Source organism: Dermacentor andersoni, chromosome 9 (assembly GCF_023375885.2).
Source record: "Dermacentor andersoni chromosome 9, qqDerAnde1_hic_scaffold, whole genome shotgun sequence".
In the NCBI taxonomy this organism is placed as follows: domain Eukaryota; kingdom Metazoa; phylum Arthropoda; class Arachnida; order Ixodida; family Ixodidae; genus Dermacentor; species Dermacentor andersoni.
This window is the reverse complement of record NC_092822.1, coordinates 9,375,597-9,400,145: the sequence shown is the minus strand read 5'-3', so window position 1 is coordinate 9,400,145 and position 24,549 is coordinate 9,375,597. Positions and strand designations below refer to the sequence as shown.

General features: G+C 45.8%; 1 protein-coding gene across 4 annotated transcripts in view; it reads right to left on the bottom strand.

The window, feature by feature from the left end:
• The window catches only part of LOC126526994 (dystrobrevin alpha-like), a 63,987-nt gene that overhangs the window by 29,711 nt on the left and 9,727 nt on the right, over positions 1-24,549 (bottom strand). For 3 of the 4 annotated variants that reach the window (XM_055068506.2, XM_055068505.2, XM_050174705.3), the window contains 5 exons: positions 24,432-24,512; positions 23,509-23,722; positions 22,440-22,525; positions 20,229-20,380; positions 2,571-2,676 (listed from right to left, as the gene is read on the bottom strand). In XM_055068506.2, the coding sequence (XP_054924481.1) occupies positions 2,571-2,676; positions 20,229-20,380; positions 22,440-22,525; positions 23,509-23,722; positions 24,432-24,512 (639 nt within the window). Of the gene's footprint in view, positions 1-2,570; positions 2,677-20,228; positions 20,381-22,439; positions 22,526-23,508; positions 23,723-24,306; positions 24,357-24,431; positions 24,513-24,549 lie in introns of those variants that run through there. The other variant, XM_055068507.2, reaches the window with a different exon arrangement.

The window sequence follows — 24,549 nt, the reverse complement described above, 5'->3', positions numbered from 1 at the left end:
TGCATATAAAGTCCAAGGACGATAAGATCCTAATGCGCCTCGCACACTGTGTGCTTTAGGTATGAGTGATGAAAGTGTGCGAGGGGAAAGTGGCGCCTTCCCGCTCCAGCAAAGGGAAAGAAGAGGAGGGAAGCGAGCTCGCAGTAACGCGATCAAGTGTGCGCGAGAAGGTGGAGGGGGGAGGGGGGGGGTCAGTTAGCGTGTCTCGATTTCTGACGCGAGTCTCGACCATGGCTATGCATGGCTGTAAGTGCGGCTGAGCGCATACACAGCCATGCATCCTGCTTAGAGGTAATGTGCTGCGTGTGAAAAGGCTAGGCGTGCTGACACAGCGTGGCACTATGTAAGCTGTCTTACGGTGCATTTAGTATTGGAGGTTGTGTTTTCTCGAGTTTCGGGGACCTGTTGGAGCGAGAGGCAGACGAAGCATTCGCTCCTCGCTGCCGGTGCTTTACTTGATAGTGTCGTCCCAGTGCGAGAGGCGGAGTCTATGCGAAAGAGTGACTGGCTTCGCTTAATGCATACCATTGAGAAGATATCGACGTACATGACATGAAACTGTATCACTCGTCACCGACTCCCAAATTTATCAAGATGAATTGTTTTCTCATTCAAATATGCTTTTTTCAACAGCTCGACAAATAGGAAAATTCTGCAGCCCCTTTCCGTGTCAGAAAAATAGACCGGCGACTATACTTATTTGCATAAAAGGTTGAATTTCAATACAACGAAATTTCTATATAACGAAGCACGTTGCCAATTTTACTGACTGCATTACATCGAGATTTAACTGTATCATCGACACAGCATGAAACCGTACCTTTCGGCGCCGACTCTAAAATTCAACAACCATTCAAATTGGCTTTTTCCAATTGTACGATAATTTGGAAAATTTTGCCAGCCCTTCCATGTGAGAAGAATCCATTGGCGGTTGTACTTATTAGCATAATAGGTCAAATTTCAATACAATGAAATTTCGATATAATGAAGCAACCTGCCGTTTTTACCTATTTTGTTACATAGAAGTTTAACCGTAGTTACAGATTGTGCTACAATCGAACCCACTTATAATGATCCCAGATGTAACAATCTATCAGTTTTAATGACCACATATCAGTGCATTTATGATTTTCTGTCCCTCCCTGTGGAAATTACTTCCAGATGTGAGAAACTATTTTTATTTAATTGCTGTACTGCTACAACGAATGCTCCAAACCTGGTCACAGTATAAAGAGGGCACACACGAAGTGCCAAAGCACGGAAGCACGGCACCTTGCTCCAGTCCAACCGCGATGATGATACGGCCTTTGAGATTAGCAAATGACCGCCTCACGCAGATTTCGGAAGCCACAAAGGTGACGCATTCTGAAGTCACGCCTCCAGGGTGGAGGCGTGCCACTCACCGCATAAACACCATGGCGCGGGTCGTTTGCTGCTGCCACGAAAGCGTCACTCTCGTTTTTTTTTTCACAATTGTCCGTGTACCACCATGTGCATTACGCCTATTTCAACGATATGGAATGGCCATCTATGTCTTTCCATCATGGGAACAACGGCCACTCAAGCGTTCCTGTCGATGTGATTCTACGTGGCCCGAGTGGGTGAGAATGCTGCACCATGCACTGCCACAATGCAATATTGCAAAGGATCAGAGGTTACTACGCAGTTATCAGGAAATCATGGTTCAGTGGCACTTCATTTATGCGTTGCGTTACCAATTGCTGATAATGGTTCGTGGTGACATTTTACCTTTCGAGCACAGCATTTTTTTTTCACCCACAGCAACATAGATAACGTAATTTTACAGCTCATGTGTGGCTTCGCAGAATTTCGCATTCACATTTGCAGAATGGTGGCAGGCCGCAGTAGCTTCCGAAGTTTACGCTTCCGGCCAACTAGAATGCTTCCCTCTCCTTTGCATAATACAGTCATGTCTCGCTGGTAGTAAAGTATATCACAAGCTCTCAAATAAAAGTGGAGGCTCTGCTGCAGTTTCAAAATGACAGGTGATCTGAACTGGGCGCCGTTCTGAAAGAGCTACACACCGCTGCATTTCGTTCTTTAAATGGCCGTTTCTAACAGAAGTTTGCAGCTAGGTGTGGAAATGCACCGGGAACAAGAATGACACTGAAAATCTGGCTTTCAGACCAAAGTGCTGCTGAATTGTAATTGTTGATGCCAGCTTCAGTGTAGTTAATTTTTTAGCGTGTTTGAGGGTGAGTCCATATGTAACGAACTACTGATATAACCGCCACTTTTCGCAGAACTATTGAGTTCGTTATAAACAGGTTTGACTGTAGATGGTTCTTTATTGTCCTGAATGTTACAGCACAAATCAGGACATAGGGTTGAATTACTTGTGCTTTTGCTTCCATTGTCTCGTCTATGCTCCAATTCATGCTTGTAACATTTAAGATGCCTCCCTTTCAGCCTCAATCTTAGGAGACAGTTTTTCTGCACATGTACCTTTGGCTCGTTCAAGTTGTGTAGAGCCTCAAACAGTGTGTTTGCTTGTGCTTTATTGAAGAAGTGATCAACCCATGCAATATCAAAACTAGAGCCACATATACCATTCTCCACGTTGGCCATGCGATGGAGAAGGGGCATCCAAATGAGGCACTCTGGACCTCCATCGCTGGTCAACACGGACAGGAACTCGTTGAGCGTCACTCGAGACTGCACAGAGCACCACAAACAATAAATAAAAACAATATTCGTGGTATCATATCAGCTGTTCTCAGCTTTTGGCTTCAACTATTTTGCATGATGTCAATTAATTTTATAATTGCATACCTTTCTTTTTCTTCAGACTTCAAAAAGCCTATCTGTGTTATACAAGTAGTCTTGTTACATATGCTCAGAAACTGCAATAACTAGGTGGTATGCTACGGGAGAAAACATCTCATTGATCTATTAATTTTGCCGCTTGATATTGAGGCGAAATGCATAACTGTCACACTTGTGACCTTTGTAGCAGACATTACCTCTCTGGTTTCTAACACTGCTTTTTTACATTCCTGCTTTTATTTTTGCATATTTAATGTGCTGCCAACGTATAGGTGTCTTTATGGAAGAAATATACTTTAAAGTTGCATTTTTTCCGTCTCATCCATATTTTTCATTCAAAGATGTGTCTGCACTACAGCAGCTTTGAACACTGGGAATGACATTCCCCCATTGAAGTTGCACCAAATACTAGTGTGCTGCACTACATTCTTTTCCTATGAAAGTGGGAATCTGTATGATTTGCCTGTAATATATTTCATATACTTCCCCTAGCCCTTTGTGTTAGTTACCATGTTATCTTACTACTCGTCAAATTTATTCAACATATGCCCACCAATACAAATATGATGCCAAATTACATCTTACCAAATATATAGATTACTTTTCTACATTAGTCCCAAAGATAAGGGCAAATTACAGTTTGTTTTCATGTTCTAGTGCTACAGAACAGTATTTGCGACGACGAAGAGACGAGCAGTGTGAAGACCCATGTTTGTGAACTCCTGGCGAACAATTGCCTGGATCAGGGAAACCGTGACTGCAGGTGTGTTGGAGGAGCTGGAGTCGAAGGCAGCCGGACAGGCGGCCTCGATCACATGCCGGATGATCCTGTTAACATGGCCAGTGTTGTTGGGACGAGGAGTGTCGGCACAGGAAGATGTCGCTGGGGTGTTTGGCAGACGGGCAAACTGCTGGTCGATACGTCGGCTTTTAGCGAGTTCCAGATGGCGGCACTCTTTTATAACTGCATCCACTGTCGCCACATTGTTGAAAACGAGCAAGTTGAAGGCATCATCAGTAATGCCTTTGAGGATGTTGGAAACCTTGTCTGACTCAGTCATGTGTGCGTCAACTTTGCGGCACAGAGCCAAGACCTCCTGAATGTACATGACGCAGGGCTCTGTTGACGTCTGCACACGGCCAGATAACGCCTTCTGCGTGGCAAGTTGGTGATCGTAGGGGTTGCCGAACAAGTCTCGGAGCTTTTGCTTAAGCGAGTCCCAACTGGTGAGCTCATCTTCGTGCGTCCGAAACCAAACCCGAGGTGTGCCACCAAGCTAAAAGACTATGTTGGAGCATGATAGTAGGGTCCCACCGGTTATTGCGGCTGACGTGTTCGTACAGGCTGATCCAGCCCTCGATGTCTTCCCCATCTTTGCCCGAGAATATGCCAGGATCACTGGGAGCGGGGAGAGCGATGTAGGTCGTCCAAGTGGCAGCAGGTGTCGGATGTGGCTGATTCGAGTTGTCGTCACCAGGAGCCATGAAGGAAGGCTCGACAAACCGTCCACTGCGAAGCTCCGTGACGAGGTACAGGGAACGTCCACCTCCACCAGATATGTTCCGTAGGAAGACGCAGACGAAAAGCTATATACAGTATATTTACAAGGAAATACGCCGCACTTGGCCAAAAGGCAACAGCCCGCGCTAGCCTCTAATCGTCGTCGTCGTCTTCACACTGCTCACCTCTTCGTCATGGCAAATACTGTTTCGTAGCAATATGTTGCCACATAACTCTGAAAGAGTTTACTCCAAGAAATGAACACTCGAACATGATACAACTCTTTTAAAGGTGTTCCGCATCACTACATGTTTGACAAGCAGGAATAAATCAACACATTTCATGTTTGACGGCTTTACACTTTTGTGAGCATGCTTTATGTCCCTGATAATGTGTTATGTAATTGCATATTCATGTAACAACTTTTTAACACACAAAAAAGACACAGCACTGAAAGGAATGACACTGTTTCTGCACTGTTCCTTTCAGACCTGTGTTCCTTTATGTACACTAAAAAAGTTGTTACAGTAAAACCTCGTTAAACTGTACCCGCTTAAACAGTAGTTTCGTTTCAAAAGTAGTAAAGTAACATCCCCGACTCAGCAGCCATTGAACATAATGTGTTTTGTATCCGCATAAACCATACCAGCTTATTACGTACGTATCAGTTAACATGTAGTGTTTCCACTTTTCGTCGTGCAATCACGACGGTGCGTCGTGAAGCCACATCAACATCAACAAAATTTCAGCGTCGTGCCATGCCAGAGAGCGTTGTGGCATCATGGCAGCAAGGACTAGTGTCATGCCGAACCGAAAGTATAGAAGAAAAATGAGACAATGTTCGTGCTATCAAGCATGACACGAAAAAGTCGGCGCTGGCATTCAACAGGGATCTACCGTTGGCTATGGTGTGTAGCATTTGGAATGCGAAGAAGTTGCTCGGCAGCGCTGCTATGACTGTGAAGAGATGTCGGCTACGAGGTTCGCCATTGTATATTTCGCCATTGTTGCCTCTGTTGTTGCCATAGTGTCGCCTAGCGACAGTGATAAGGACGACACGGAAAGCGACAGCACGAGCAATTCAGGCCCAACAGTAGCAGAAGCTGCGCGTTACATCAGCATCATGAATGCAATTGTCGCGATGAGAACAGCAACCCGCAATGAAAAGGTGCCCCGCGACTTCTGCAACACGACCGCGCCTGTGCACGGAGAATATGTAACGCCAACGAGGAATCTGCCATGCGAGTGTTTGCCAAGAAGAGGGGGGCTGGCTGAAAAGCTGCCTCGCAGCTTCAGTAGGTTTGAGGCCGCTGTCGTCGCTGCTAGGCCACCGCGGCATCAAACGAAAATAACACTTTTGTCGCGCAAAGTGAATAAATACTGCATGTTTTTTCCCCTTTCATCGTACTCTCTCTGAGTTCCATTTTTGACAGGTAAGTGTGTGTGATCTCATGCTGTTTCGGTTAAGCAGTACTACTGTTTAGTATGTACTTTTTCCGAGCTCTGGCCAACTTCAGTTTTACGAGGTTTCACTGTACTATGGATTACCAACATGCCCAAGCACACGCTCATTCCAAGCATAATCAAATATTTTCTGAAAAATGCATTCTTTTAAATGCATGTTCATGAAAGATACCATGCAATGTGTTTACTACATGGGGGGGGGGGAGTGTATTCTGTAAGAGTCCACCTAGTGGACTGTCCATTTCGGCCGCTCCTGATTGGGTCCTCTTACAAGCTTATGGTTCTGGGTTCCCAGCTTTACATGCTTAGGCTCTAATTGGCACAAATAAAAATTGTTTGCTTGATTGATGACTTGGCATGTTCATGTCAAATTAGATTCAATGAAACATTGTTCTCATTATGCAACATGCATGTCTACCACGGCCAGAACCAAGGTAACACACAGGATCTGTTAACTTACATCCTAAAGGGCAACCCAAAAATATTTAGTTCGAACTCTTGCTCTTAGCTGGAAGTTACAGGAGGCTGTCTAAGGACTGTTCCCTGTGGCAATTTTTGAAAAAGATCCTGTAACAGCGGAGCCACAGGCATCAGAGGAAGAAAAACATGGTTTGCAACTGCATTCACCCCCCATCCCAGCAATCGTGACACTGATCACAGGCCTTCAGAGGAACAAAAGCCTGCATTCATTTCCCATCATTCATAGTGGCAGCACACAAGGAAACAATTGCACAAATAAAGTCGATGAGGATAGCAATAGGGGCTTGCTGGTACGGCATATCTTATTTTTTTATAGCGCAAGCTAGACAAGGACAACAGAAGGCACAACAGAAAGCGCTGTGTGTGTCAGATGTGCCTTCTGTTGTCCTTGTCTAGCTTGCGCTATAACAAAATAAGATATGCACAAATAAAGGCGATGACACACTCCTACCATGGATGCACACTAACTTGCCCAGTACTCCAGCTTGCGACAATTTCTACATCATGGTACCATTCTCTTGTTTTCTGTTTCTGCTCTGCTGCGTACCACCAGCTATGATGGCTTCACACACTGTGCTTCTGTGAAGATTTTCACAACCAATGCCAGAGTGCTTCCACTGCTGTAGTGACACCAAGGGCAGTATCATCACTGGCGGAAAACAGGAAGGGCGGTGCGACCACAAAGCAGTAATTAAGACCATTTTGCTGGAATAGGAAGGTGGTTAAAATCTGCTGAGCAATTATTCTGGGGCCTGCATGAACGATACCCTACTCTGCTACCGCATCAATCATGAGAACCACAAAATACTGAAACACAACTCCTTCATCTCCTTAGCTATGCAGTATGTCGTAACTGGTGTTACAAGAGAAGTACCACAAAACCAAGCTGAACTTATATTTAGGCTTGATATAGTTGCATCGACAGTCCTAGAAGTAGCAGACACAAGTGGCTCAGCTTATCAAAAGTGAAAGATCAAAGATCGTGCTCGGGTTCTCGTGAATGTCGGGCTGACAGAATCTGCTTACTGTGTTTCCATTGTTATTAAAACTTCCCAGTCGCTCAGCTGACCTGCAACTTGGCACAAGAAAAAAAAGGAGAAGACGAAATAAACAACAGATAGAAATTACTGTCTAAACGAGAAAAGTGACTGTTTGTTTCGTACAACGTTTCTCAAAAACCAGAGCAATACTTTGGACGCAGTTGCTTCCATTTGTGGGAGATACGGGGTTCTCCTCCGTACTCTTGGGACAAAGGAACGACAACACACAGTAGTGCAAACAGTCACAAGGGCATTTATTGCACCTTTCATACCATGCCTGCTAGCCGAGTTCATATCCCCAAAACATGCCGATGGGCGCGCGACAAATCTAGAAGTCAGACTTACCGCGATCGCATTGCGAGCGAATATGTTCGCCCCATGCTGGATCCCAGCGCCTGGTCGTTCGCGTGTACAGTCACGCCAACGGTGTCCAAGGCGGCCACGCGAGACGGTCTCGCAGAAGCATGGTCGGCGCGCGCGCGCGGTACGTCCGGCGCGGTTCGCCGACCCGCCGGGAAAGAGACCGCCCCTTGTCCCTCGGCGCCCGAGTAACCCCGCCGCGGCGCGACGGTCGCGACATCTCTCGCACCGCGCTTGTACCACGCCGCGGGCGCCAGGCCACGCGAGCCGTGCGGGAGAACAGCATATCAGGGGATGCGCTATGCGGGAAAACATCAGGGGACGCGCGAGAGTCGCGCATCCCCACACATTTCAGATCTTAAAACTTAAAATCGTGGAAAAAAAATTCCTTTTGGCAACTACTTGTTTCTGCATAATGCCTAGCCTGCACCGTATCAATAAGATTTGCCCAAAAACGCACCCTAAGTGTAAAAAAAATTGTTTTGTCAGTGCGGATGCCGAGAAAGGGTGCGAAATCACACAGAAACACGAGTTCACAGAGCTATTTTTCGTCTTTCCCACCGCTGAGCACCATGATTTTGGTATTGTTCGTGTTAGATACAGACCATTTCTCAGCATATAAAGTTCTTTGAGCACAACTGCTCGTCAATATCTTCTAATTATGGTGTGCAGGTGCGCATCGACCGTGCTACCAGACCTGCCGGACAGGCTGGCCATCCTGCCCTTATGTGTCACACAGGGAGCTTTTGTTGCCCCCCTCTGGGTGACGCTCCCCGAAAGTGTACACAGAGGTCAGCATGTTTCAAGGTAGCTAACCTTAGTCCCGAAAAAAGTTGCTTTGCAGCACTGAAAGGTCATCCACGGACGACTATACGAGGAAGCAATGCAGGACGAATGCGGCCATCGGAAGGTAAAGCCCAGGGAGTATCCCCTTTGGCCGAACATGACGCCACTTGCACGGGCTCCACGAGTGAAGGAAAATGACACCTGTACGGGCTCGTCGATTGGATGAAAATGATGACACCTGCACGGCCTTGACGATTGTCTGAAAGTGATGTGACCTTGACGTACTGAAGGGGTGATAAGCCAGAGAACCATAGGAAAGGGGGAGATGATGTTCTTGCCACGAGCCACAGCGTACGATTTTCTGCTGGCCGTCGATTACTTTTTACTGTTTATTTTACTTGCTTCTAAGTCCTGTACATAATGCGAGTAAACCTTCCGTTCTCAAAGCCCACCTCAACATCGGCTACTTCCCCCATTAAACGGCAAGATCAAATATTCGAAAGCTATAAGTTCCGCTTTTCCGTTCCCCGCATCCTCGCCAATGATGGACGCATAGAAAAAACGCAAACGTAAAACAATCACAGGCCGGTCGGACGAAGCTCGCGATGCATGCGGCCCGCCTATTGGCTCAGTGCGCCAGCACACTGGGAGGCGCCTTCCGAGTGGCTGTTACTACAGAACTAGTGCCCTGATGCTGCCAGCACAGTGCTCGTATAGACCTGCCAGTGGGTCTGCTTAGAAAACTGTTGATATGCCGTCTCTTTGTTGATCGTATTGCGAACATAGGTGCAAATCAACCCTCTCTTAAAAAAAGAAAAGACAAAAAACCGGACACGTGTCGACAAAAAGCAAAGCGCAAACCGCCTCTGTTTCCTACGGCAAGAAAGAGGAGGTGGTTGTGCCAAGATCACGGAGAAAGAATATTTGGGAGTTGGAACTGCTGTTAGCGCGGGCGCAGGCGGGCGGGTGACTAGATAAAGTCACAAAAATAGCATGAGCCAATGGGGGCACAGGCAGTGGCGGCGCCTTGCAGCGCGTCATGCAAACTGCAGCGAAAAAAAAAGAAAAAAAAAGGCAGACATATGAGTGGGCAGCTCAGGCGTGCTCTCTTCGGTGGCACCTGTGTCTTCCGCTCAAAGCAGACAACAAGCATATGACACGGACGTTCGCTTCAGCGAGCATGCTGTAAGGTTGTGTTTTCCCTTAAGTCAAAGAGCCACAGTTATTGCCGATGTCTGTTAGAGGGCTGTAATACTAACAGCGCTGCTATGTGCAAATGCCCTTCTCAGGAATTTGCTAGCCTAAGATGGGACGCAGGTGTTTCACTAAAAACTGCAAAAGCAGGCACAAGTCTTGGAGGGCAAAGGTGAGCATCTTGAAGGCTCCAAATGATCCTGAATGGCTGCAAGCATGGGCTGCGGCGATTCCTGGGGATGGCCATCAGCTTGCATTGAGAGATTACGTCTGTGAGAAGCAGTTCACGAACAACATGGTGAAGAAGGATAAATACTACGTTGAGCTTAGAGGCAAGGTAATCCCAGACCACACGAAAGAAACCTGGACTGCGTCCAGAGGCTGTTCTTTGCATCTTTCTTCCGTCTCCAGCATCTTTGACATCCCCGAAAAAGAAGCGGACTCCCCGAGAAGCATCATCAAATATCAATCATGCTACCGTTAAAATGTGAAGAATGAGTGTATACGACAAGCCAGGAACATCAATGGCATGGAACGTCAGTGATGTTCACACAGCGTGTGAAGTCCGTGAGCTTGAGGAAAATCACCTTGGTCATATACTCGAAGAAGTTGAAGGCACGTTTGCCTTTGACGAATGCCAACAGTGCTTAAACCCATCCAATCAAATTCATTGCGTGGGTATCAAATAATAGTGCCGCCTACAACCAGAAGCTACACATCATCTTATCATAGCGGTCATCAAAAGGAATGCATTTTATTTTTTACTGTGCTCAAATGGTTGAAGCGCAGCACCAATCGCTGTCCAGCCTATCAGTGCTACAGAAGCGCATGTGAGTGCCCTCAGTAGAACTTGTGCCAGGCCCGAGACCGAACGCAAGCAACACACATGGCTGGTTGCCTTGGCAATCGAAATGGCGGTAATTTCTTTCTCAGCTGCCAGCATGATAGCTGCTTTGCTGGCTTGTGACCTTTCGTGGTTGACGAAAACAGCCGAGTTCCCACTGCTAAATGTTTCTTGCTCCGTGTTCAAGGTTCAGACGAGCCAATGATAAGATCATGGTGGAGATAAGTCACTGCATCGTGCAATATCATATGGCAACGGCTATCGTGCAACAGCGAAGCCAACCATTGCCCTTTGTCCTTGCATATAGGTTTACTTTGGAGAATTCGGATGATGTGCTGATGCCTATTGCTGTGCCTCTCGCACATACGCAGGTTCGTGTTGGTGCATTCCAGATCCTGTTATGAGCCTAAATGTGCACCTAATGTCAACATCGGCGAAAGAATTTTGTTATATGCGCAAGCGTAACTGGCCAGCTTGTGAAATCGGTGGTGTTTGTTTGAAGCCGCGAAGCAAGTGAACAAGGAAGGTGCCTGGGCCTCCATGCTAGCTCCTGCTTGTCTGTAAATTTCATCTGCACAATTAGCACTATGGGCAATGACAACGCAGAAATTTGAGGATAAATATCGTTAAGCATCCTTCGTACTCTTTAAGCTAACACTTTGAATACAAAGTCTGACAAGCATATGCCTGACAGTGCGCTGCTGAAATGTTTGCTATTAATGGATAACGAAAACATTTATGAAGAACCAACCCCACCTACTATTTAAATATACGTTGAGCGTGCATTGGGAGGTGGTTATTTGCGGTACTATATTGCATTCGTTAATGGGGGATGCTCTCCCTTGTGGGGTTCTCACCCATGCTCTTGGAACAAAGGAACGACAACACAGTAGTGCAAACAATCACAAGGGCATGTACTGCACCTTTCATAAACTAATGCCTGCTAGCCGAGTTGCTATCCACAAAACATGCTGATGGGCGCGAGACAAATCGCGGAAGTCCGACTTGCCGCGACCGGATAACGAGAGAATATGTTCGCCCCATGCTGGACACGAAGGCCTGGTCGTTCGTGCGTACAGTCACACAAATGGTGGCGCGTTCGAATAATCGTGTTCATCCATTTCGGGGTAGGCTCCACGAGACGATCTCGCAGAAGCATGGATCGGTGCACGCGCAGAACGTCTGCGCCGCTTGCCAATCCGAGCCAAAGAGTCTCCCTTTCCCACCTTCTCCCTTTTTGCGCTCAAGTAACTCCGCCGTTAGGTGGTGTTAGCAAAGCCACACTCGCGCTATCTCTCGCAATGCACTTCAACCAGAGCGACTGCCGCTTGCACAAAGCTAAGCGGCGAAGCTGGATTACAAGAGACGGGAGCTGTGCGGGAAAACAACATATCGGGACGTGTGAGAGTCGTGCATCCCCACACCCTTACCACTGTGCCTTACCAGTACACAGAAGCCAACCGGTACTTCAAGCGCTACTTCCTCAACCAATGCGTTCGGAACCCCGTGCAGTGCCTACCACCACCTCTGATCGCTGACGCTGCAACCAGAGGCGCAGTGTCTCATAGCGATGGCTGTCACGAGAGAAGGATGCGAGAACGTGGTGATGATGATGATGTTGATTTAATGGCATCCCCTTTAAAGCGGGGTGGTGAAAAATAGTCGCCTAGCCTGCTTGATTTAATCAGGTATGCTATACATGTTTTTTATATAGCAAATTTGTACACATATTAATCTTTCTTTTTCCTTCAAAATCTAGCTTGTACCACTAGCCATGACTGTAAGAGATCCAGTCATATCAATCTCTTCCCTGCTTTTTTCCACCAATAATCTAAATGTCTCTTGCTTATCTTGACTGCTGACCAGTTGACACTTCCGTCCACTTTCAACCTAAGCGTTTCGGAAAGGTATACGTTACCTACGGTTCTCACTGGGTGAGTCTCTTCGCATTGCATTAGGATGCGCCGAGTGGTCTCCGTATTTTTGCTGCAGCGCACACATGCCTCATCTATTTTCTAATATTTGCTCCAGTATGTGTTGTGGGGTTCTTGTCCCATGCTCTTGGGACAAAGGAACGACAGTACAGTAGTGCAAACAATCACAAGGGCATTTATTGCACCTTTCATAGATCAATGCCTGCTAGCCGAGTTGCTATACACAAAACATGCCGATGGGCGCGCGACAAATCTAGAAGTCCGACTCACCGCGACCGGATAGCGAGCGAATATGTTCGCCCCATGCTGGATCCCAACGCCTGGTCGTTCGCATGTACGGTCACGCGAACGGTGGCGCGTTCCAAGGCGGCCACGCGAGACGGTCTCGCAGAAGCATAGATCAGCACACGCGCGGCACGGCACGTCCGTACTGTTTGCTGTCCCGAAACCAAGAGCAAGCGCCTTCTCTTTCAGCACCCAAGTAACCCCGGTGCCTGTCGGCGGCGTTAGCAGCGCAACACTCGCGCCATCTCTCGTACTGCGCCTCAACCACTCCGACCGCCGCGGGCGCCAGGCCACACGAGCCGTGCGGGAAAACAACATATCAGGGGACGCGTTATGCGGGAAAAACATATTGGGGGACGCACGAGAGTCGCACATCCCCACAGTGTTTGTCCTTGAGCTACCAGCTCAAGTCTCAAATAGCAAGGCACTGCCCTTTGTCTTATCGTACAGATTTTCCCTTCTAATTTCTTTCTTCTCATTCTTATAAATCTCCATGGTCCTTTTTGTTTCCATTCTTTGCATCCAATTAACTGTCTCTGTTTCTCATTTTCTTTCTGATGACTGCTGGTTGTCTAATTACAGTTTCAATTACCTTGTACTTTGTTGCCAACTTTCTTGACCTCTTCCTCCATTCTTTGTTCATGCTTTTCAAGTACAGATACTTGTGAACTTCCAGCTGCCTATTTATTTTAATCCACGTTCCTGAGTCTTTCTTGAAAGCTAACTTTGCTGTGTGCTTCGGTGACTTCAAAATACGCCCAACACATGTCGCTTCGCATTGCCTCATTTGTGGTTTTACTATGGGCTCCCAAAGACAACTGTCCTACCTACCTTTGGTTAACTTCCAACCCAGACAAGATATCCTATTTCAAGCATAGAATGGCATTTGCAAACGTTAGCGCTGGCACCATTACACCTTTCCTGATTCCGCGCACAAACGTACAGACGGCGGCATAAATACACGGCATTGGCCATTGGCCATATACGGCATTGGACATAAAACCACAGTGGCGGAGCGTTCCGCACGTCTGGGGCGAAATAATCCGCACAATGTGGGAACCACAAAAGAGGCTGATAAGAGTTCAGCTCACCCAGAGTGGATCCGCGCTCAGGCCCTGGGGCGGTCAGTTGCTCACAAAGGCCGAGCGCAGCAGGGGGACGGCATGTGGCGGTCTCAGCGGCTGAATTGAGATGCGGCCAGTCGCAAGCTCCTCAGCCGAAAGACAACGGTGCATCGGGGGAATAGCACTTCTTCCCGAGCGGCGGAGAGGGAGTCTCCCCGGTTCCAAGAAAGGGAAAGGAGGGAACGAGGTGCCTTGGGCTGCGGCGTCGCTGCCAGGCGCAAAGACCAGCGGGAGCGGCGAACGTGCCCTCTCCCAGCCACTCTCCGCGAGCGAGCACGGGATTATCACGTGATAACTGCGTGGCCGCTCCGGAGATATCGGGATGCGCGTGCGATCCCCACAGTGTCTGCCTGGCCTGAATTCATTCTGCGGTTCCTTTAGCACAACATTTTTCTCCACCCACTTCCAATTTTATGGCTTGCATTGTCATTCTGTGTCACCAACGTTACTGTAACTGGCCTGTACGAGCTTGTCTTATCCTTATCACCTTTGCCTTTGTAGATGAGGTCCATCTTGCTCTCACGCCATCTAACCGGAATTTCCTTCGTTCTAATCACTTGCTCTATGGCATTAGTTAGCAGTGCCTTGCTCTTTGGACCGAGGTTTTTGATTGGCTGTCTTGAAATTGCATTAGGTCCTGCTGCCGTGTTATTCAGGACATTTTATTTTGCTTTATTCCAGTAAAAGCTTTCTATGTTAACGAGGGTTGCAATGTGGGCTTGTTGGTAATGCATCTTATAGGGGTGTACAGTAGCACGATTAAAAGACGGGACAAAAGAAGACACACAGGGACACACACAGCACCTGTGTGTCTTCTTTTGTCCCGTCTTTTAATCGCGCTATTGTACAACCCTTTCTATGTTAAATTTTTTCTCTCAGGTTTCTCTGTTGTTGCTGAATCTGTTTGCGTCTGCACCTTCTTTCACGCTGAAGTCATCCCTAATGCCGTCTGTGATGTACCGTAATGCATCGTCTCCTTTGTAGATATTACCATCGTCATCTCTTATAGCTGTTCACAAATTTTTAGTTGGCGCTCCGAGTGCTCTTATATGGTTCCAGAATATTTTTGGGGCACCTTTGTCTCCTTTGCGAATGTTATGCACCCAACATTCACTTGCGGCTTTAATTTTCTCTTGCACGAGCTCACTCGTAACCCTTTTCTTTTATTGGTATTTGTTCCATCTAAAGAGCACTTCTTCGTGTAATCCCTACTTGTTGGCTTCCTGATGATCCCCAGATGGCTGCTTATGCTCCTGTATAGCTTGCTTTATTTCCTTGTTCCACCACTTACGTGGTTTCCTCTTTCCAATCTAGCAATTTTTTTGCCGTGACTGTCTTATTTACTGCGGCATAACATCTACCAGTTTCTTATATTCCGAGCCTGCTGTAGGAAAAGCCTCCGTTTTCTTCTAATGGTTTTCTTCACTTTTTTGTGATCTCAGTTATTTGCTCTTCATTCATATTTAGAAATTCTGATGCTATTGGTTCGTGTTTCCGCATTGCCATGTTACCTGTCCCTGGCACTTATTCTCCCTATTAACTGCTATAAGGTTCTATTCATCATAGATCCAGCATTACAGAACCGTTGTAATCAGTATATCAGTATGTAGGAATCGCCAACAATGACAACTCAATGCTTCACCTCCTTCTCGTCGCTGAAAGTTGCACCAGAGGCCGCAATGCCCTCCCCTCCAGTCTATCTTTGCCCTTTGCTTTGTTGTCTTCTTTCGCGGCCGGCATATCAGTGCTAGCCCTTTCGTGACCACCATTGACATTTCCACTACTGCTTTCTGGCATGGTGGTGTCGGCTTCCTTACTTGCTCTCGCTTCGTTGCAGCCCCGTTCGCGGCGCTTGCATCAAAGCCTTCACCATTGCTTTGCGGAATAGTGGCCCTCAGCTTCATTTCTATGTTCGCTAGCTTTTCTTCTACTTCCTTCCTCTGCTTCTGCTCGCTCTTGAGTTCCTGTTCTAATTTTCCAACCCTCTTAGCTAGCATATCCTTCTCATTCTCTAGACAGTCTAGCCAAGACCCTAGGACAAACATCATACAGATAAAAGCTGCACTGTTCACTTCACATACTGACTCAAACCGCATTTATTCCAATGCATAAGAGCGCTCACACTCCGAACAATGATGGCGTGGGTTCCCCCTAGTATCAACCATCATCACGTACTACCAATGCAAATATGTAGCCCTAGTTGTGGAAAAAATTGCAATTATTCTTTAGCTACTTATATCTAAGCAAAAAAGCATTTGAAACTGAAAAGCATGCAAAAATAATTCATAAAGATTGCTCGGCTAACCTAACACTCCAAAAGAACATGAGCAAAATAACAAATAAGAAGCTTATCGCTTTGGCACACTGCTCCTGCTGCGCTGAGAAGGCTCCTCCACTAAGCATGCCTGTTCCCTCCAGTGTAACTCTCTTGAGTGATGCCGCTCCCCCTTACCACGGTACTACTCTGCCAGCAGTGCCACCATACTGTCCCATGGCGCGGCCACGCAGGTTCAGTCTAGGTGGGCTGACGGGTCGTAGTTTTGCATGCGCTGTGTTCTCACCGCTCAGTTTGTGCTGCAGCGATAGACAGCCTGAAGGTCACTTCGCTTGCTGCCGCAATTCCTCACGCCAGTGTTTTGACAGTGAGTTCCCGCGGTCATTGAGTGTGAAGTGTTCATGTTTGGTTGTGTGCACTGACACCATGCCAGGCAATTTAGACAGTAAGCAAATGTTTACAACGGGGACTTCTACTCCGGCAGCTGCTACGTATGGCATAGCCACACGAGCCCTGTCTTGCATACGATCTCTGATGCGCACAGTGTAGGTGTCTAGGCGCACCGAAGGCCGATAGTGTCGTCTGTGCTATAGCACGCTTGCCCGTTATCCACGATCAAGAAGTGAAACGCCACTGTAACTTTTTTTTAAATTATATTTTCCCAGTTTTATTAGTTTCTTTTTCCAAGTTTACCTTTCTTAAAGTCAAATTTTTGGGATCGGCACTGTGTCCGTCCTACTCATTCCATTCTTATCATTATTCTTCTTCTTTTTTTTTTCTGATGCTGGCGAGTCGGAGTGTTCACAAAAAATATGCTACTATAGTGTCTTAGGACACTGAGATATCTTAAAACCTTGTAGAAATCACCAACAAGAATTCACAATTGTAAAACTGCAACATTAGAATTTGCTAACTTTGGCTAAAGTACAGATACAAACACCCAAATGCTAACTTGCCGTCTTTGAACACCCAGGAAGATACCTGCTTTCTTTTAGCTATCTTGTTGCAGTACATGTATTGCAAATCACATCCCAAATTTTTAACACAAGAATTGTACCTTTCTTTTTCAACATTGGAAAAAATTTAATTGCATATTTGTGAGCAGCACACAAGATTGGATGTGTCTAGAAAGTTTCATGTGTCTTGAGCGAATATCAAGAACGGTTGTTCTGGATGGCGTGTCCCCTCATATTTAATGCTGTTTCTTTTTCATACTTCTCTTAAAGGGCCCCTCACCAGGCCCCATAGCAAATTTTGGTTATACACTGGAAGTTGTTACATGTCCTCTAGGAAGTGTTCTGCCACAAAAATTTTTCAAATCGGCTCATTAACAGCCGAGATAGAAATATTTCCGTGCTGCGAACCCATATTTCAGCAGGCGAGCTCCACTGCATAGCGAGACTCTCTCTCCCCTCGCCCCGTCTAGCCTTTGCAAGCAAAACCCCTTCCCTGCGTTCTCCCATGCCGGACCTCGAGAATCGCATGACACATACGTCACAGGCCCCACTTTCACTTCTTTTTTTTTCTTCTAATTTTTTTTTTCTCGATGATGCGCACTTTTGCTGGCGGCATTGCGTGCGAGCTGTTACCGTTTTGTGCAGCGCACGATTTTGTGCGCTGTGCACAAGGACACATGACTACCGGTATAATTCAGTGCTACATGAATACTGAGGCAGACACAAGTGGATCGCAGAACATGATCACGTGCTGAAACACGGTAGAACATGGCACAGTTTTGGTACCTGCGCACGTGACTGCACGACTGTGGAAACAAGTACACGAAGCGGAAGTACATCTCTCTTGCTTCGGTGTGCAGTAAAACAAAAACACGCTGACATTCCGTTTGTACTTTATTATTTATCTAAACTTCAATTCGTCCATTCAAGCAACAGATCACACAGACAACAGATGTCTTGAATAATTCTTGAAGTCGCGTGTTACCACGAGCGACGTCACACTGCGGACAAAATTACGTAGGCGCAGGCGCACGATTATGTCATCCTCCAGCTTGGAGTGTGGCGGCCGCGAGAAGGAAAAACAATATTCGGTTTGAAATTTCAGATATTGCCGAGGTGCGAAGCGATCTAATACCTTTCAGACACGATCGTTATCGCGAAATGTATGCTCTGTGCTTGTCAGCTAAAAATAGCCAGACCTAGTGAGGGGCCCTCTAAAGCACAAATTTTGGGCTCCATGTAATATTCAGGCTTCGATATTTCAACACCAAGAACAGACAGACTTAAAATGTTTTTTGAAGAACAGAGCCTAATGTATACTCTATGAAGTATAGCAAGAAATCTTTTATTTTTTTCGTTTTCACCTTGGAAATGAATTATTTTGCTACATTTTCTGCCACATGGTTGCCACATTTTGTGGGCTTGTATTTAATGGGCTGTAAAATATCTATTACAGTCGCCGACTGATAAATCAGACACCGATAATCTGGACATGCTCGGTAATTCGGACAGCTTCGACTTAATGTGTAGAGATAGCCGATCCTTCGGACAGCCGCCAACTCTACAATCGATTATCTCGACTCCACCCGCGGATGTATCGTATGCCAACTCTGCCGCCATTATTTCCTCTGGTAACCTCGACAAGACATCAAGTATAGCCTTAGATATTGCACACAAGATTGTAATCTCTGAGGCCTTGCCTTGGTCACCGCTCTGCACCTCTGAAATTTAACTGCAGGTGCCAATCTTGGGAGACTTTGCCTGAATTGTGAGGTTGCATCAACATTGTGATCGTCACATCCTTTCCTGGCACCTCACGCATGGCACGTTATCGCCATTCTGTTTGTTGAGCTTGCCTTGCGGACAGCGTTCTGCCATGCTGTGCTTGTTTGTTTAGGTTGCGTTCCAGACAGCGCTCTGCTGGCTCTAAGAAGTCTTTCTCGTGAAGTTATAGATAGGCCACGTCAAATGGCATCAACGGTGCCCTCGCAGTCCAAGTAAGCCCGACTCCACAACTGTAGAGCCTGAACTGCTGCCTACCACAATGAGCTCAAATACGGCCATCATTGATGACCTGCTAGGCTGCGGTGTGCCGATTCCTGCCATCATTAGGTTTGAAGACCTCGTAGACGTCGACAGCGCGGTTTTGTCGTGTGCCGAACTCAGCGATGACGAAATAATTGAGCAAGTTCTCCCACCGTCAAACAGCGACTCTGACTCAGATGATGATGTGCCACGGGCTTCGGGGCCTTCTACATGCAGATTTTACTCAAGCCTTTGCAGTCCTTGTATTGGCATACAGCGAAACTCAAACCAGCTCAAACTTGCTTGCACATAAGCGGAAGTGCGCGCAGCAATGCATCGACCACTTGTTCCTTGCACAGCGGCCTTAAAACGTAAATAAAGCCACATTTTTTTTTTTGTACATTCATTCTTTCAGATATTGGATAGCTCGGATCTATTTACGTTCCCTGTGGAGTTTGAATTATCGGTCGTCGACTGTAATGGTCAGATAAAAAGAAGTGCTTGCTATCCTTCATTCCTTACTCTTTTGCTAACTAGCCTTACAAATAACTTTTTATTGTGCCATTTATTTTCCATTGTGGCCTTAAACAATGGAAGTGAAATGTTAATTATTGTAGGAACTGATTGATCTACAGCAAAACTAATTACATATTTGAAATTAGCACAGACGTCTTAATAACACTGGAAAGTTTCATTAATAACGATGAAGAAAATGATGAACATTATTTCAATAGCATTGTCCTCCCTTAATTTCCTTGATACCTCATAGTCATTTGCTGTCATTGTACTTCAATGCAGTTCCCCAACTGCCCAACTCATCTGCAGCCAGCGAATCCTGACGGACTGGGTGTTACAACTTGAACTTTAGAGAGCAATGGTCTATATGAATAAACTAGGTACTCCATGCAGTGCATTTGTTCACACAAGACATAAAATCCTATTCAAGGATACTTGCAAAGCACACACAGACACAGCAAAATTAATGAAAGATAGAGAAAATGACTAACACACAACATGCTACTTCGAACAAAAATGTATTCATGTAGTACTTTGGGTGTTCATCCTCTTCTGTGTGTGCGTTTTGCCAGAATGATTTGAAGTTGCAATTCCCACAATTCCACAATTCCCATACTGGAACTTCTTATGGAACTATCACCACTGAGGATAACCTACCTGGTGAAAAATGCTGGTTGGCAGTGACTCGCTATAGTGGAAGCTAGGTGACTCGAGCACGGAGGCAGGCAGCACAAGGGCCTCTTCCAAGAGCTGCCCAAAACGGGACACAGGTAGCTGTCCGCTGCCATCAGCCAGCAGCGAGAACAGGTCTGTGCAGGCACAGGCCACATCCAGATGTGTGAGGCCACTGGCACGCTTCAATGCACCATAGTTTGCAGGCATTTCCAGGTACTAAACTCTCCACAAACCCTGTGTTACAGATGCAGCCCCACCGCTATTGGTTACGCTGCCTGGTGCATTATATGAGACTTCATGCTGACTAAGGCACCTAGGTATGAATAGGCTGCTTGAGCTCCGAATAGCATCTTGAAGGTTTTTCAGTGTAGCGCAACCAATACAGGGATGCAGAGATGAAACAAGACACACATGCAGTGCTGTGTGTGTGTCTTGTTTCTTCTCTGCATCATTGTACTGGTTGCGCTACAGTGAAAAACATTAACGATGATGTACCAACAAACCCAAATTTCTACGCTCTAAATAGCAGTTCAAAATCAAGAAATCAAGCACAATGCTGAAGCTGAAAAGGCAGCCAGAATTTGCAAAGGGTTTTTGAAGCTCGAAATACCAGAGAGAAGACCCCACAAGTGTGATGCATGTATCAGTCAGTCCCTCTTATGCCCACTTCCCCACCACTGAAAAGTAAAAAATTAAAGCACCTGCTTATAGTGTGGAGCCACACATTTAATCTTCCTCCTTGCAATACACCAACTTTGGAATGTCTTGTTTCACAAGTGATTTAGACTAAATTTGATGCACACAATAAACTAACTCAAGCTATTCCTCCATTTCGTTCCTGCATGACTAAGACACCACTTTTATCACTGATTGTTTTGCCTAACTGTTGGTTATACTGCACTTAGTCCAACAATTATGCTGAAAGTTTTGAAACACACCAAAACGAGCATGTCTACAGTGCACAGATTGCACCTTGGTGATGGCGCAAAAACTCCACAACATGCAGGAAAAAAAAAAAAGAAAAATAGAAAAAAGAAAGAGAAAATTAGTTTCTGTAAAGAGCACTTCAAATGCAGAGCAATGAAAGGCAGGAGGAGAAACTCTGCTCACCAGTGCAGACAGAAAGCACAAAAAATGTCAGCACCATTTGGCAACAATGGCAGTGGTGCTCATTGATCGGGGCATGGTACTAATGCGCGCTTTCACTGTGTACCACCCGATGGCACCAATGTGTGCTCGCACCCTCCATGCCTTCACTGCAAGCTTGCCTTCATGTTATCTGGTGCCTCCTCAGACATTTGGCAACCTGCTCACATTGACACCAGTGAGTTTACCCTTACTGGAAAACGTGCAACCATATAAGAAGCGTAGAACAAACTGAGAGGAGAGGGCAAGTGCTTTACACATGGATAAATTATAGAAACTCTGGAGGAGTGTCACGAGTCAAAGCTGAAGGTCACTAAAAGATTGGCTCAGCACGTGAGCATGCCACAGTAGGTTTTAATGTCCTCCCATTCTGTTCTCTGTGCCCACTTTCAAGGTAGATGTAACAAGCATGGCAGCAATGAATGGCTGCTATGTTACAGGCCAATTTTCGCAGACACAGGAAAGTGAAAAAGTAAGGAAACAACTTCACAGAGAGTTGGCTTGCAAATACTGGCTGCATGACATCATGCTCCTTTACAGTTTCTTCAATTCCTTCATGGCTTTATAATTAACATAGTTCAAGGCAAAGATAGCACGAGAATGCACTGGCAGCATCTAGGGGCACCAAATGCAAATTGTCCTTTTTTCATATTAGTTCTAGTGTTACACAGAATAATTTTTCATCTGTTCTCTAAGCAGCTGCTTTTAGTTTTCATTTAAGTGACTTGGTATAAGCATTATGAAATGTACCAGTGTCGCACACTACCAAGATGTTTTATATGGAGCAGGGCCTAGCTTTGCAGCTTTCTTACCATTAACCCCTTTCTATCCTTGAGATAAAAATATTGAATGACTGATTTTCCAGCAATATGAGTCCACACCAATAGCCTAACTGTCTACTTTGGAGAGTTTGTCCTCCTGTTCATGCTCTCTGCATTTTCAAGGACTGTGTAGGAAAGATTGTTCTGTAACGCTGACTTCGTGGCGGCACTAGATGCACCAAGTGTGTGTGTGTGCATTTTGTTGGGAGAGGGAGGCAGCACTCACAGCGCAGCTTGTCCAGCAGCTTGCCCGCACACAGGATGGCCAGGGCCACCTTGAGCGAGAGCACTCGCAGGCAGCCCTGCTGCTCCCTGCATATACCAGATGTGTTTATATCGTAAGGGAAAACAAATGTGACATCAGTATTAATGACAGCAAACTGTAAATGATGGAATTAGAAAAGAGGTGCAATATCAAACAGTCACCAGAATGCTTTATCAGTGGACGAGGTGTATTATCAATGCATTATCGCCTAGTGGTTCACCTTGTTACACAGAAGAGTATGTGTGTGCCATATCGCAATTGTGAGCTTAAGTTTTACCTCATTTTCTATGACCCAGCATGTGCATACAAGTCTAGCACTACGAACTGCTTCAGTTGCTTTTGGCTGCCGTACCAAGTTGTGCTTTCACAACGAATGCCACAGCTGGATACATTCGATTCACTCAGAAGTTGTGTACAAGTCATGTGACAAGCCCACAAGGTATGGCAAAAGGAGGAAAGCACAGCATTCCTCATAACTGGGGCAGCCCCATATAATGTAACAGTGGTTGTATGGCACTCGGAAAAAGATCATTCAATCGAACACAAGAAATAGTCTTATCACATTACAGACAGAATACTCACTCAATGGGAACAACCTGCTGAGGCCATATTCTCAAGTGACCACTTCCAAAAGTAAACTTTCACTTTTTCGTGACGTGTCATGTAGCCTAACCAATGACTAATTGGTTTGATGGACATCCTTGCCATTAGCCTAGTCAGTAAGCATTCACGGAAAGTAATGTCTTCGAAGGCAACTGATTCAAAATACAGCTCCAGGTAATAACAGAGAAATAGACTAGAATCATAGGGTGGACAAACAAAGCAGCTGCATACAAAGAACAAAGATTCGTCCTTCATTTTCATGTCCTTTCTGGATTACCAATTTTCTGCTCCCTTAGTTAAGAGTGGCCTACTAACGTATACTAGATGCGTGATTAACTAATCTAGCTTTTTTTTTTTTTTTAGTGTCTCTTTGAAGCACTTATGTTCCCAACTTAAAAGGTGGGCTCAAGCAGACGTCCATACTGACGGGTCATAGCTGGCAAGCAGCCAGTTGAGCAGCAGGCTGACGCAGTGGGGCAGATCCAGCTGCTGGCTGGGGGGAAGGCGCTTGTTGAGCTGGTAGTACAGGGAGTTCAGCAGGGCACGCACCCGCGTTACCCCAAGAGGTGCTTGGGCATCCATGGCATTGAATGCATTCTCACGGAAGGCCTCGATAAGGTTCCACAGGTCGACTAAATGCACTGCGCATTCAGAAAGATGCAGCCTTGTACTGCATGACGTAACCTCTACATGTAGCGAACCAGGTTTTAGTTTTTCACAGGGTTTAAAAACAAGCCCTCAAGATACTTCTGGCTGCTGGTTTCAATAGCTGCAGCTGAAAGTCTTCCCACAGTTTGTTTCCGAAATGTCCTTAGTAATCACTGTGCTTCTCGACCTCTGATGGAAAGAAGTGCTTCATACTTATGCTACTTCATTTAGGACAATTTCGGAACAAAGACCACATTTAAAAGCATTAAAGGAGTACACATGCAGCGCTGAAATTATGAGATGACCCACAATATTTTGAGGTATCACTTCAATAACTGTGGCTGGGAACATGTACACTGAAAAGTGAATTAGCCAGCAGTATTTACAAACACGTAAACTGAAACACTTGTCCACCAGATACCACTTAGTTTTAAAAGCCTACGTGAAACTTTAGGAGTGTCAAAGTATACCAGCAAGAACACTTAGAATACTATAAGGAAAGAGATATTTACAAATATATTAAGAATACTAAGTTCCTTACATTGCTAAGAATACTAAGTTCCATACAGTTCCTTACATTGGCACCGCTTCTGAATGAAGCGAAGCTTGCAAATACTATAAGGAAAGAGATATTTACAAATATATTAAGAATACTAAGTTCCTTACATTGCTAAGAATACTAAGTTCCATACAGTTCCTTACATTGGCACCGCTTCTGAATGAAGCGAAGCTTGCAGGCCGTTCGATAGGAGGCAAACCGGATCACATCAAAGTTCTGGTTCTCTGCACAGGCAATCAGATGAGCCTACATCACATAATA